General features: G+C 43.0%; 1 protein-coding gene across 2 annotated transcripts in view; it reads right to left on the reverse strand.

Annotated features, from left to right (window-relative positions):
- The window catches only part of DOCK1 (dedicator of cytokinesis 1), a 538,770-nt gene that overhangs the window by 15,030 nt on the left and 510,291 nt on the right, over nt 1-13,449 (reverse strand). For both annotated transcript variants that reach the window (XM_034776839.1, XM_034776840.1), the window contains exon 50: nt 5,281-5,434. In XM_034776839.1, coding sequence (XP_034632730.1) covers nt 5,281-5,434 — 154 coding nt within the window. The remainder of the gene's footprint in view (nt 1-5,280; nt 5,435-13,449) is intronic.

The raw sequence follows: 13,449 nt of genomic DNA on the forward strand, positions 1-13,449 counted from the left end.
TATTGAAAACTTTCAAAATCTAGAGCACCATAAGAATGGCCATACTGGGTCAGATCAAATGTCCATCTAGCCCAGTATCCTATATTAGTCATTACTAGTTTAAATAACTAACGTTATAAACCAAGAGAATGAACAACAGATTTTTTTTTAAATTTACTCACAGAAGGTAGGGAACAACCATTAACAGGGTGAAATTTAGCCCAGTGAAGAAGATCAGAACTAGGCCTATGCACCACTTAACTTCTAATTAAGTCTTGTTTTGAAGGCCTAAGTGGTGTATAGGTCTTGTGCTGGTCCTCCTCACAGGGGTAAATTTCACCCACAGGAACATATTCAGCCATTCTTCCACAGGCAAACCTTCCACTCGTTTAAGCAAGAGCTCTGCCAGAGGAATGAGCACTGATAAGGCCCTTCTTATAATACATCATTTTGTTTATAAACTGGGGAAACCGCTGTCACTTAGAGGCGGATTTTTTTTTTTAGTAGATGGAGGATTTGTTTACACTGATTCTTTTTTAATGCAGAGTATTTGGCAATATCTTATATTGTGTGTCTTTTCTGGTTTTCCCAAATGGCCTACCTTACTATTTTCTTCACTAGTACAACTTTAGCTTCAAGAAGTTGTATTGATTTATCACTGAAATCTCTTTGTCATTTCATCTCCATTCAGACTACATCAGCTACATCCATCACTTTCAAATTCTTCCAATGGCCTCCTCAACTTGAAACTTGTCATTTCCTTCAAGGACCTGAACAATTCTATGGCTGCCTGCTTCACTGTTCTCATTTCTGTCTACTTCCTCCTCAATGAATCCTGCCTCACTTCTCCCATTGTCTCCTTTTCTCTGGTTCTCATCCTTCCTTGCATTCTGTTCCCTACACTTGGAACTTCCTCCCAGATCCAAAAGTAGCAGGCACCCCACCACCTCTTCTTACAACCCCCTCAAAACCCACTTATTCTTAAACACATCATCAGAATATAGCATCCCCCCCCCCCAAAAAAAAATAATGCTTCAAACAGGCTTCTCAGATTGCCCAGGTCTTGTGTGTCTATTTAGAGATTTAAGCTCCTGACGGGAAAGACTGTCTCTTCATGGGAAAAATCAAGTTCCATGACAGTCATATGCCATGTGTCTTCTTAACAACAAAATTTAATACAATAGTAATACATTAAATAAAATGATACTTCCACAGTGATTTAGTGGAACATTTGGAGAACCTTGGCAGAAGTAAGATTTGTGTAGGTATGCAGTTTTGATAAGTGTCTGTTTTTTTTTTTTTTTTGTTGATGTTCTTCCATATTTAACTTAAACTAGCTACATGCACATGTTTAACCCTAGGTTAACCTGTAGACTTAACCCTAACTGTAGTTTTTGAGAGGAACATTTAAATGCCTTCACATTTAATCATATCATTCCAGAGAGAGTTAAAGAGTATTTCATTATGTCTAAATAAACATCTTAAAGTAGGAGATTTGTGCCTCTTTAATAGAGAAATATAAGTGTACTGAAGACTTCCCCTAGGTATATTAAATGATAGTATAGTACATATTAAATAATATATCATTGTATGCTATTGTGGATAAACCATTAAAAACTACCAAGAAGATAAAAGGTCAAAATTTTGATGTCAGTTAGAATGGTGAAATTCCAGTGACTATAACAGAACTCAACCATTCGCAGAATTTTACTTGTAAAATGTAAATGTACACAACTGTAATCCCTGAGTTAGGGAGACAAAACTAACATATTCATACAATTTAAGTTTAAGAAACACTTTGCTTAATGAAGCACACACATATTTTTACTTAGATTAACATAAAAATAGCCTGGTTTATAATTTCAGTGCTGTCATAGAAGAGCTAATTCTTTAAGGTGAGGAAAATGATCACATTTTCTATTTAATACCAAATTTACTTTGATTAGAAAATTAAACTTTTGAGTAAACAGAGCACAAATGTAGCCCTCAGTAAAACAGATGCCTTTGATGTTTACATTATTTTGAGTAGCTATAATTGTATTTCAAACTCTTACTTCATTTGATTTTAATTTCTGGTCAAAGGAAATTATACAGGAATTTCTGGTAAAGCATTTTAGTGTATTTGCTAAGAGTATGAGAAGACCTGGTTCTCTATTTCTTTAGGGCCAAATCTATTTGTCCAGTCTCAGCCTGTGAATCTCAGATAGGCACTGGGGAGATCCATGGAAGAGTAGAAAAGGAATCATTTCCTCAGACAAAGGAGCAGCAGAGGAGATGACCTGTGGAGACACTACTTCATTTTAATAGATGGACTAGCCTTGACAATTCCTAGTGGCCCCCAACCATGGCTGGAACTGCATAATAGTAGATTTTATTCCAGCCACATCCATGCTCCTCTTCCAAATAACTCTGTCCCCCTGTAGTACCTGAGTTACCACTGTGTAGGGGGTATGCACCTCTTACCTGGCCTCCCCAAAGCCTGGATCCCCCAGTTCCATTGCCAGATAGCATTGCACACTTACAGAGAAGGAGCAGGATACGTCCCGAAGTGAAGGATTTTGATATATTCAGTATTTGTAACACTCTATTTTTCATTTAAAATCAAAGTTCAAATTTAGCCATGGACCAAGTCCAGCACTTCACTTAGCAGACAATTAACATACATAAAATAAGTCTCTGGCCTGAATGGGCAGTCACAAAAGTCACCTTACTGCAGCAAAAAGTTATTTAAACAAAACCACATAATTTCACTGCTATGATTTGGGGAGGAACTGTTTGCCTCAATATTGTATGTCTATTTGTGATCTCCTGAAGACAATGTACCCCCTACCAACCTCCTCTTGGAACCCAAAAGCCTGAATTCATCTTGATTTCTGAACATTTAAGTGTAAATAAGTCTAATAATTTATTTTTGCTACAACTGTGCAGGGTACTTTATCAGAGATGACAATCATCCAATGTTGTCTGTGTATCCCTTATCTTTATTTACTATATGCCATTAGGAACAATTCTCCACTGGCAGGGATCAACTAGATGACTTAAGTCTTTTTCATCTCTACCTTCTTTGGTTCTGTGGAGCAGATTATCAAATTGTAGTTTTCATTCTCCTAGATAGTCAAGAAGCAAGCACTATTCTCAGGGCTCAATATAAGATTAACTCTTTTTAGCCAGCTTGCTTCATAAAAATAATCTATTATCCTGGAATTCTTTAAAAATGTTAGAGCTATAATTCTTTGAACGATTAAGGTCAAGGCTCTGTGTACTCTGTAGCAAGCTGGACCTAAATAATGGAGCAAGGTCCTAGAGTCTGCAGCAATCTGGTAGAAACATTCTCAAAACTATGTGATGACCTCCATTTTAAAAATGTATCTGAAGCTTTCATTAAATATGAAAATGAATATATAATTAGCACAGTAGCCCCTGTGAAATGTAATTCAGATTATGCTATGTGTCCAAATTTTCAGTTTTCAATATGCTAGATTGTCATTTTTGGATTTCAGAGCTGAAAAATAATGTATACCTGTCAGAATTATTGTTTCAGTCTGGAAACTCAGGAAGGCAACATTTGATTTACACTTGGTTCACCTTTTTGAGGTTATCTTTCCAACGAGGAGGTCTAGAAACAATTAAAAAACCCAAACAAACAAGCCTCCCTCTCCCCCAGATTCTATAACACACTTCTGCTACACACAGTGAATTCTGTTGATACAGATATGTGGAATACAGAAGTCTCAGATTATGGTTTATAAATTTGCTGTGTGTCAACATTCTTTCCAGTAAGTTTTGCTTATTTAAAAATAAAGCACTTTGAAATATCAAAGGAAATAAATAAACAAACGTGAACTTGCCAGATCTGTAATTCTTGCTATCTGTAATAGAAGTTCGGCACATGCATAAAAAAGGACTTATTTTCTAAATGTTTCTTTACTAGTTTAGTGCCCAGTGAGATTTTTAGCTAAGTGTCAACAACAGGTCACTTTGCCAAGGCGATTTGTGGAAGCTGACTTTGTACACAAAATGGGAGTTATACTCAGGGCAGCTCCAAGCACCAGTGCAGCAAGCGTGTGCCTGGGGTGGCAAGCCGCAAAGGGCGGCCTGCCGGTCGCTGTGAAGGCGGCAGGCAGGTGGCTTTCGGCGGCATGCCTGCAGGAGGTCCACCGGTCCTGCGGCTTTGGTGGCGGGGACGCCGATGGCGCAGCACCAGCGACCCTCCCACAGGCATGCCGCTGAATCCGCATGACCAGCGGACCACCCGCAGGAGCGCCACCTAAAACCGCCTGCCTGCCGCCTCTGGTTATACTCCATCCAGTTATATAATAGGAGTTCTTGAAGACTGAAGCCAATGTATGAAAGTTTACAGAAGAATTCACTGAGAGATGCAGGGAAAAGACAAGCTATTCTATGTCTTGTAGCTACTACACACAAAAGGAAAGTCCACCTCAGGTACTAACTGCAGTAGCTGGAGACTGTTCCTTCCACCTTTGTACTCTACAGAAGCCAGCACAGCATGAATCTTTAGGCACTTATAAAACAACATTTAAAAAAAATGACTCTGTGAAAAGGAGCAGAAAACTTATTTCTTCAAGCAGTTTTTCTTGTTTTAGTAAAAAGTCAAAAATAGTTTTTGTCTCTTGACAAACACAAGAGGTGTACCATAGCACAGGCCTAAGGAGTAAATTCCTTACTATAGCATGTATCTGCAAGCTACATCTTATGGCCAGTGGCGGTAAAACTCAGAGCAAGAACTTGGAGCATGCTGGTGAGAATCTTTGGGAACAGATGTTGATGAAATATTTGACTGTAACACTTATAAATCACCTGAAATGCTTTGCAGGATTAAGGCCTGCCTGTGTGTGTGTTAAAAAAAGTGGTATGTTTCCTATGTATAGAGAGGTAGAGAGAGGATAGTAACCAAATCTCCAGTCACTGAACTTTTTACACCAAATCTCTAAAGAGATGTGACAAATACAGTCACGAGAGAGTGAGTCAATTAACAATATTCCCATTATTTTAAATTTATTCTGATATTAAAACGTGTAAGAAATGTAAATATGATCAAGTGATCTGGTCACAGAAATCATCATCTGTAATAATATAGCTTAAACAACCATATCTCTGTTAACTCCCCAAAATGCCCTTATACCTCATGATGTGAATGTACACATTGGATTATCCTCATGTTGATCTGACCTAAGTGATTCAGTTGATTCTGAAACATTTCAGAGTAAGGGGGCTGAACTGTAATTCATTCTGCACAAAATATTTTAGGAAAACAAAGTTTCATTTTAAAAAAAAACTTACTGGACTGTAAATTGAAAGGAAGTTTGGTCCTTGGAGTGATTGGAGGTGGTGTTGACTGAGGAGCTGGAGATGACGGAGAGACAGAAAAACGTCTTTCACTTGCAATGACATTGATAACTTGGCTCTTTGGTCTTTGTGGTCTCAGTGGACTGATCTGCATTAGGACAAAAACATAAAAATGTGATGGTTTCACCATAATGTGTCACATAGCCTGAGCAGAAACACACATTATTACAACACAGCAGGTTACATTGTAAAAAAAAGCACTTCTTATTGAGCTGTTGATCTTGTGATAAGTTAGACATTTCCCTAGATCTAGACTGTAATATTGCAATGATAAGATACATGTTTTAGATTTAATGAGAATTGTACTGAGGAAAATCATGGGTTTCCCCTTTCCTGCACAGGTTTTTATGAACTAGAGCATGTAGTCTGGCAGTTTTTAATTTTTTGTTCAGTGTTTGGAGTTATTCCTGGTCTTTTGTGACTATACTCTGATATTCAACAACTTCCATCATAGTAAAAAATCTGTTATAAACTAAAGAACACTTAAAAATCAAAAGTCAGGGATGCAGAATTGGTTGTTAAACATATTGCCTTTTCCTCACTCCAGCAGGCACACATCTATTGTTTTATTTAATGTATACTTTTAAAATGAAATTACAGTAAAAAAAAATAGCCTGAAATCCTCAATGCTAGCAACAAATGCACTGAGACAGCCTAGTTGCCATCATGAAGCATAGTTAAGCTCAGTTTCATGCAAATAATTTTTTCTTTGAAAATGTTTCTTCCATCCATCCACTGTCTTAGATGTTAAATTAGTCCTCTTTCCCAAAACCCCTCAAAATCACTCAAAATTGAATGCATCCAGGGTGTTCAGATATACACAGTAGCCCCAGACTGATACATTGGCATACTTCCTTCAGTTCCATAACCTACAAATCTCTCCTTAAAACCTGTGTCTTCCAGAATGTAGGGATTCCCTCAAGACCTTTTCCACTCAGCTTATCCAGAAGAACTTGTCCAGTTCTGGAAGCACATTTCTCTGGGATCCAAAAGCTGAACTGATTAGCCTCAAATGCAGGGTTGTGGATGCAGAGTAAATCACAGCTCCAAAATTACACAGAAACCCTCTCCCTTTGCATACATTTACACATTTCATGGCATTTACTACACATTACATCACATATTTCTGAATTTGCTTTTGGTTATTTTGCAGGAAACTATGCATCAGGGCCGGCTCCAGGCACCAGCCCACCAAGCATGTGCTTGGGGCGGCCCCTGGAGGGGGGTGGTGCGGCGCTCCAGCCGGAGAGCGGGGCCGCGACTGGGCTCGCCGCCCTCCCCTGGCGCTCTGGCCGCCAGGGAGAGCGGAGCCGCGGCAGGCTCGCCGCCCTCCCCCGGCGCTCTGGCCGCGGGGAGAGTGGAGCCCCGGCCGGGCTCTCCGCCCTCTCCTCGGCGCTCTGGCCGCCGGGGAGAGCGGAGCCCCGGCCGGGCTCTCCGCCCTCCTCCCGGCGCTCTGGCCGCCGGGGAGAGCGGAGCCCCGGCCGGGCTCTCCGCCCNGGGGAGAGCGGAGCCCCGGCCGGGCTCTCCGCCCTCCCCTCGGCGCTCTGGCCGCCGGGGAGAGCGGAGCCCCAGCCGGGCTCTCCGCCCTCCCCCCGGGGCTCCGGCCGCCAGCGGAGCCACGGCGGGCTCGCCGCCCTCCCCCCGGTGCTCCGGCTGGTTGGGGAGAGCGGCCCGCGGCCAGCGTCCCCGCGGGAGGGGATGGGGGGGGTGGGGACGACGGGAGGCTTTTTTGCCTAGGGCGGCAAAAAATCCAGAGCCGGCCCTGCTATGCATAGGGACGTACCAAATTCAAGGCCATGAAAAACACATCACGGACTGTGAAATCTGGTCTCCCCCCCTGAAATCTAGTCTTTTGTATGCATTTACCCTACGCTTTACAGATTTCATGGGGGACACCAGTGTTTCTCAAATTGGGGGTCCTGGCCCAAAAAGGAGTTGCAGAGGGGTCACAAGGTTATTTTAGGGGGACTGCAGTATAGCCACCCTTACTTCTGCACTGCCTTCAGAGCTGGGTGGCCAGAGAATGGCAGCTGTTGGGTGGGCACCCAGTTCTGAAGACAGAACCCTGCCAACAGCAGCGCAGAAGTAAGGGTGGCAATACCATACTATGCCACCCTTACTTCTGCGCTGCTGCTGCTGGCAGTGGCTCTCCTTTCAGAGTTGGGCTCCCAGCCAGCAGCTGCTACTCTCCAGCTGCCCAACTCTGAAGGCAGCGCCATTGCCAGCAGCAGCACAGAAGTAAGGATAGCAGTACTGCAACCTCCCCAACTCCTTTTTGGATCAGGACCCCTACAATTACAACACTGACATTTCAGATTTAAATAGCTGAAATAATGAAATTTATGATTTTTAAAATCCTGTGACTGTGAAATTGACCAAAATGGACTGTGAATTTCATCGGGCCCTACTTATATAGCATGCTCTGTCCATGCATTGTCCACATTTGACCTATTCCTTAGCTGATCTCTACATTCCTAACTTATCTTGTCCATTGTTATTCTTCTTCAAAGCAAATGGTTCCCTGGGAGCTCTCCCTCTTAGCTTGCTCAGACATTCTGTCTTTTTCAACCTCTATTTACCTCTGTGATGAGGTGGACTAGGCCCAGGGGCTCCCTGCTGGAGGTCTCAGGGTCCCACCACACCCTGTCCCAGAGAGGAGCAGAAGAGAAGTCCTCCAAGCAGCCTCAAGTGGTTGCGGGGAAGTAGCCAATGAGGGAGACTGCAGGGAGCAGCCAATCAGGGCCCAGCAGGCTCACATAAAAAGAGCTGCAGGGCTGGAGTCATCAGTTGCTGCCTGGAGCTGGAGGAGAGACGACTGTGTTCCTGGTTGGCTGGCTGAAAGAGCAGCAGGACCATGGACCGCTCAGTGTTGGCAGGGACTGGGGGAGCAAGAGAGAGCTCCTGGCTGGCTGCTGGGGCTGAGTAAAGACTGAGCCCAGGTTAGGCCCCAGGAAGACAGTGTCTCCAGGGAGGAAGCCCTGGGGGTACAGCCCCATAGCAGGGCTGGGACATGTTAAAGACTCTATACCCGGGAAGAAGTTTGTTCTGTTTCACATACAGACAGTGTGTGAAACTTGGCCAGAAGCTGAGTCACTGAAAACCTATCTGAGATACCCAACAATAAGGGTCACCACAAATTGAGAGACTGCAGGCACATGCACTCAACCAACGTGTGCTTGTGAGAGGTGGGTGCCACCCTATTAGGATCTCCCTAATTCTTTCTTTCAAGGAATGAGGCCTCCTTCCAGGTGTTAATTACTCCTGTCAGGTCAGGCCTCAGCTGAAAAGGACTATCTTGTTCTTAGACTCATAGACTTTAAGGTCAGAAGGGACCATCATGATTATCTAGTCCAGTGGTTCTCAAACTGTGGGTTAGGACCCCAAAGTGGGTAGTGACCCCATTTTAATGGGGTTTCTAGGGGTGGCATTAGACTTGCTGGGGTGGAAGCTGAAGCCCGAGCTCCACCACCAGGGTTGAAGCCAAAGCCCAAGGGCTTCAGCCTTGGGTGGTGGGGCACAGGTTACAGGCTGGAGCCCTTGGGCTTTGGCACCCCCATCCGAGGTGGTGGGGCTCTGGCCTTGGCAGGGCTCAGGCAGGCTCAGGCTTCGGTCCCCCCTCCTGGGTTCATGTAGTAATTTTTAATGTGAGAAGGGGGTCGCGATGCAATGAAGTTTGAGAACCCCTGATCTAATCTGACCTCCTGCCATAAATGCAGGCCACAGAACCGCACTCATCCATTCCTGTAATAGACCCATAACCTCTGGCTGAGTTACTGATGTCCTGAAATTATGGTTTAGACTTCTTGCCAATAATCTCCCTTATCTGAACTGTTGTCTCCAATTTTATCTTGGTCTTTTTTGCCTATCTGAGGGTCTGAGAATAGAGCAAACAATCCCATATGTCAGTAATGTTATTCATTTGAGTTCTTAGCTCATGTCTATGTAAGAAAGCCACACATGTTTAACTAAAAGCATGATTTAAACTGATTTAGTTAAAACAGTGGGACAGTGTTGTTGACACTCTTATTTCACTATAACAGTGGCCTATTTTTGAATATAGCCTACTTATCCTCTTTCTCTGACTGGATCTTGATGGTGGCTAGCTACCACCTTCTTCCCCATCGTTTCAAACATGTCAGAGGGGGAGAATCTCTCCAGCTTCTCTTGTTCAAGTTTTTCATGATTCAAAGCCAAGCTTCCCTTCTTTGAGGGGTGATGAAATTCATAAAAGGAAATGGGACTCTTGATCACTTTTGTGCTATTCACCCCTTAAACTCTTCCAAACTACAGATGGAAAGGAACTGGCGGACAACATCCTTAAAACAGCTCAGTTCTTCCTCTCGGGGAAGAATAGTTTCTAAGAGAAAAATGTCCTTGCCAAATTACAACTTCAGAATCAGGGATATAACCTTGAAACTTCTCCCTTCCAACTGTGTAGAGGTGTCTCTGGAAGAGACTCAGCTGATGTGGAGGAAGCAGATGTCCCAAAGTCTGGGCCCTTTTCTCTGACAGTGTGAGGGTCCACAGGCTGGGAGCAATCATGGTAGAGCTCCCTTTCTGTGGCTCCTGAAAGGGTCTGCTTCTATAGACAAAAGGTAGTCCAGTGGCTAGGGCACTAGCCTGGGACTAAGGAGACCAGTATTCAAATTCCTGTTCTGCTACAAGCTTCCACTGGGGGCTAGACTCTCTGTGCCTCAGTTCCCTATCTGTAAAATGGCAGGAAATAGTACCTTGCAGGAGTGTTGTGAGGATAAGTATATTAAAGGTGTGAGGTACTCAGATACTACAATAATGAGAGCCAGGTAAGTACCTAACATACCTAGAGAGCCCCTCTAGGTCTTCAGCTTTCTCCATTTGGCCTGCTCATCCTGACAAGTGACAGAGAGAATGATTTTGCCCTTAGGAGAGAAGGCTGATGTCCCATAATCAGCCTTAAAAGGTGTGGTTGCAGCTCTGCTTGTACCCCTGGAGACAGAGAAACTGGTACAAAGACAGGAGGGGTGTGGGGCAAGTGCTGGAGCCACCAGGACAAGTCTGAGCTGCTTCAAATATTTCTGAGTAGAGAGGTGCAGTCCAGTTGTTTCAGTGTGGAGGACAGCTCAGGATTCAGAAAGAATTATCAAAGCAGATAAATGATAGTGATGGCTATATTTGGCTATTTGCAAATATCATTCAGTGTATACACTGGCTCAGCTCCTTCTACAGTATGTTTTCCTGTACTGCTAAATATATCTGGAAAATATGACTTGACAAAGGAGAAACCATAAGTCCTTGCAAAATAACTGACCTTTTCTTTTAAAACAGAGCAGGTTAATGTCATTTTAAATGAAAACTGATTTCCCTTTCACCAGTGTAAGGAAAGCAAATACGGTGAAGTTAAGCCCACCCTTTTATACGATGGATAGGCTGATTCAATTAGCTAAATGGAGATCTGCTATCTGAAGACAGAAAATTCTGCTTGGAAGGATCTTAATATGAATAATTTAGTTGTCAAGAGTCCTAAATGGCAACACCAACATGTATCTGTACCACTGTGCAGCAAAGTGAAGAGTTCTGCTCAGGCTGTGCTCACTTTGAGAGACTTCTGGCTATTTCCCTGCAAAGGTGAGCCAAGACCTAGGCCACTTGTCTCAAATTATGTACCCTAATTAAAAGTTTAAATGGCTGTGTTCTCATGCAAGACTACATCATATATAAAGTTTTCTTTCTCTCTTTCCATACTGACCTAACGTTTTTTATTCTTCTCATCTCTTTCCCTTTCTAATCTTTCTTCTCTCTCAATAATTGCTCCCATTCTCAATTTCTCTTTTACATATTGTGTTAGGAAGGAGCTCTCTATTGGGTCCATAAACTCTTTACTTGATGTTGTGTGCTTGAGTTTGTTTGGGTAATTGAAATGTCCCAACGGAGCTGGTCTGCCCACCCCATAATCCTCTTTCAATTCTCGTCACAATGTCTTCAATGAGGTACTCCTAATCAGACAGAAAAACAGCCAACTCCTTTCTGCAGTTTACTCCCTTTGCTATCTTTAATTCTGAGTTCTAATGTTTCTGCCCCATCCATTGTTAAAAATACCTTCCATATACCAATCATAATAAAAAAAAGGGAAATTTTTACTCTCAGTAGATGGTAGAACATGGAGTAGTGATCTGAAGCTAAGAAAAGAAAAATGTCAGCAATATACTATATAAGGGGGAAATGGAGGTTACTTGCCAGGAGTAATTCTGTTTTCTGCACTTACTGCCTCCACAGACACAGCAGAAGTTGCATGCCTAGCCTCAAAATATTTGTGAGCACTTAGGCCTGCTCTGCACTAGAAAATTAAGTTGACTTAACTATGTGGCTCAAGGGTGTGAAAAATCCACACTCCTCAGTGGCATAGTTAAGCTGACCTAGCCCCCGTTGGTGCTGTTGTAGCTTTTAAAGTGTAGAGAAGCCCTTAGAGGGCTACACAATCACTCTAAGAATGAGAAATTTGGAGTAAATCTAAGTACCACCTTATCTTTGTGGAAAAGGATAAAAGTTGGTTTGGCCTTAAAGCACTGTATGTCTTAAACCTTCCTGGCAGAGGTGATGACAACTAAGAATGAAACATTCTGAGAGAGTGAATACAGGTTTTTATGAGTTCAAAGCACTCCCAGAAGTTTGGTTAAATTCAAGTTCCAAGGTCCAATAGGCTTTCAGGTAGAGGGCATCTGTTCCTAAGACCTTTTAAAATGCAAACATTCTGATCCTTTTCTCAGGGACATGATAGATAGAAAAAGCAGATAAGTAAAAGTTAGTAGTTACTAGGGATAGCTGTGACTTCAGAGTCAAGAGAAAGTCCAACATAATTGGAATTAAACAAGAAACGAGGTCAAGGTGCCTGTCTCCAGCAGAAACCTTTTCAAGTTCCATTTGACAGCATATCACCTCCTACTGAAAAGCATTCTGGACTCCTACAGGACTGCCTCAATCTCTGTAGCCAAGCACAGGACGTGCCTTAGAAGCACAGCAGCCATGCTGCCAGGTGAGATTATCTGCTGGGACTAGAGTTCTCGACTTGGGGAAGAGATTCGTAGACTAGAAGGCCAGAAGGAACCATTGTGATTGTCTAGTGCAGGGATTCTCAAACTGGGGGTCGGGACCCCTCAGGGGGTTGCGAAGTTATTACATAGGGGGTTGTGAGCTGTCAGCCTCCACCCCAAACCCTGCTTTGCATCCAGCATTTATACTGGTGTTAAATATACAAAAAAGTGTTTTTAATTTATAAGGGGGAGGGGGTCACACTCAGAGGCTTGCTCTGTGAAAGGGATCACCAGTACAAAAGTTTGAGAACCACTGGTCTAGTCTGACCTCTTGTATAGCGCAGGCTGGCCACAGGACTTCCCTGAATTAATTTATGTTTGAACTAAAGCATATATTTTTAGAAAAATAGTCAATCTTGATTTAAAGATTTCCATTGACTGTGAATCTTGATCTATGAAAAGGACCAGAAGCTCTGAGAATGAGGCCTGCAATATCTAGACCAGTGCAAGTATAACCAAACTGGATCTGTCCCTTCCAATATCGGCAGTGCTCTTGGGATGAGAGGCCATGGAAGGAAGACATAAAAAATCCATTTCCTTCATTGTTAACTTAATAAATGTGTAGACTGCTATTTAAATCTATCCCTGTGTCTATCATTGACCTGTGTGTGTGCTAATCAAACTTCCTATCTATCCCTTGTAGGCATTTCTAAGGTGCCCATCACTGAAATATCTGTTTCTACACCTCATTAAGACTTACCTTTGCTCCTTTCAACCTTTCCTTATCTCTTCTCGGCAGGATGCATGGTGCCACAGCCATTGCTGTAGCCAACGCAAAGCAACTGTGCAGTCACTAGGGGAGCAGACTCTTCCTCTGCCGCTGCCAGCATAGCTCCTCATGTGTAGATGTGACCATATACACCCTCTGAGCTATCAAGGTGTGGGCCCTGAGTTTACTCAATGTACACACCAGCAGATTGTGAATGCTAGTGAATTCTACCTACAAAATATGTCAGATGTGTGTTGACACATGCTCCATCCAAAGAGCTGAGACTAGGCCACCAATGATTGATAGTGTCTGCAAGTGTGAACTGAA

Source organism: Trachemys scripta, chromosome 7 (assembly GCF_013100865.1).
Source record: "Trachemys scripta elegans isolate TJP31775 chromosome 7, CAS_Tse_1.0, whole genome shotgun sequence".
NCBI classification, from domain to species: Eukaryota; Metazoa; Chordata; order Testudines; family Emydidae; genus Trachemys; species Trachemys scripta.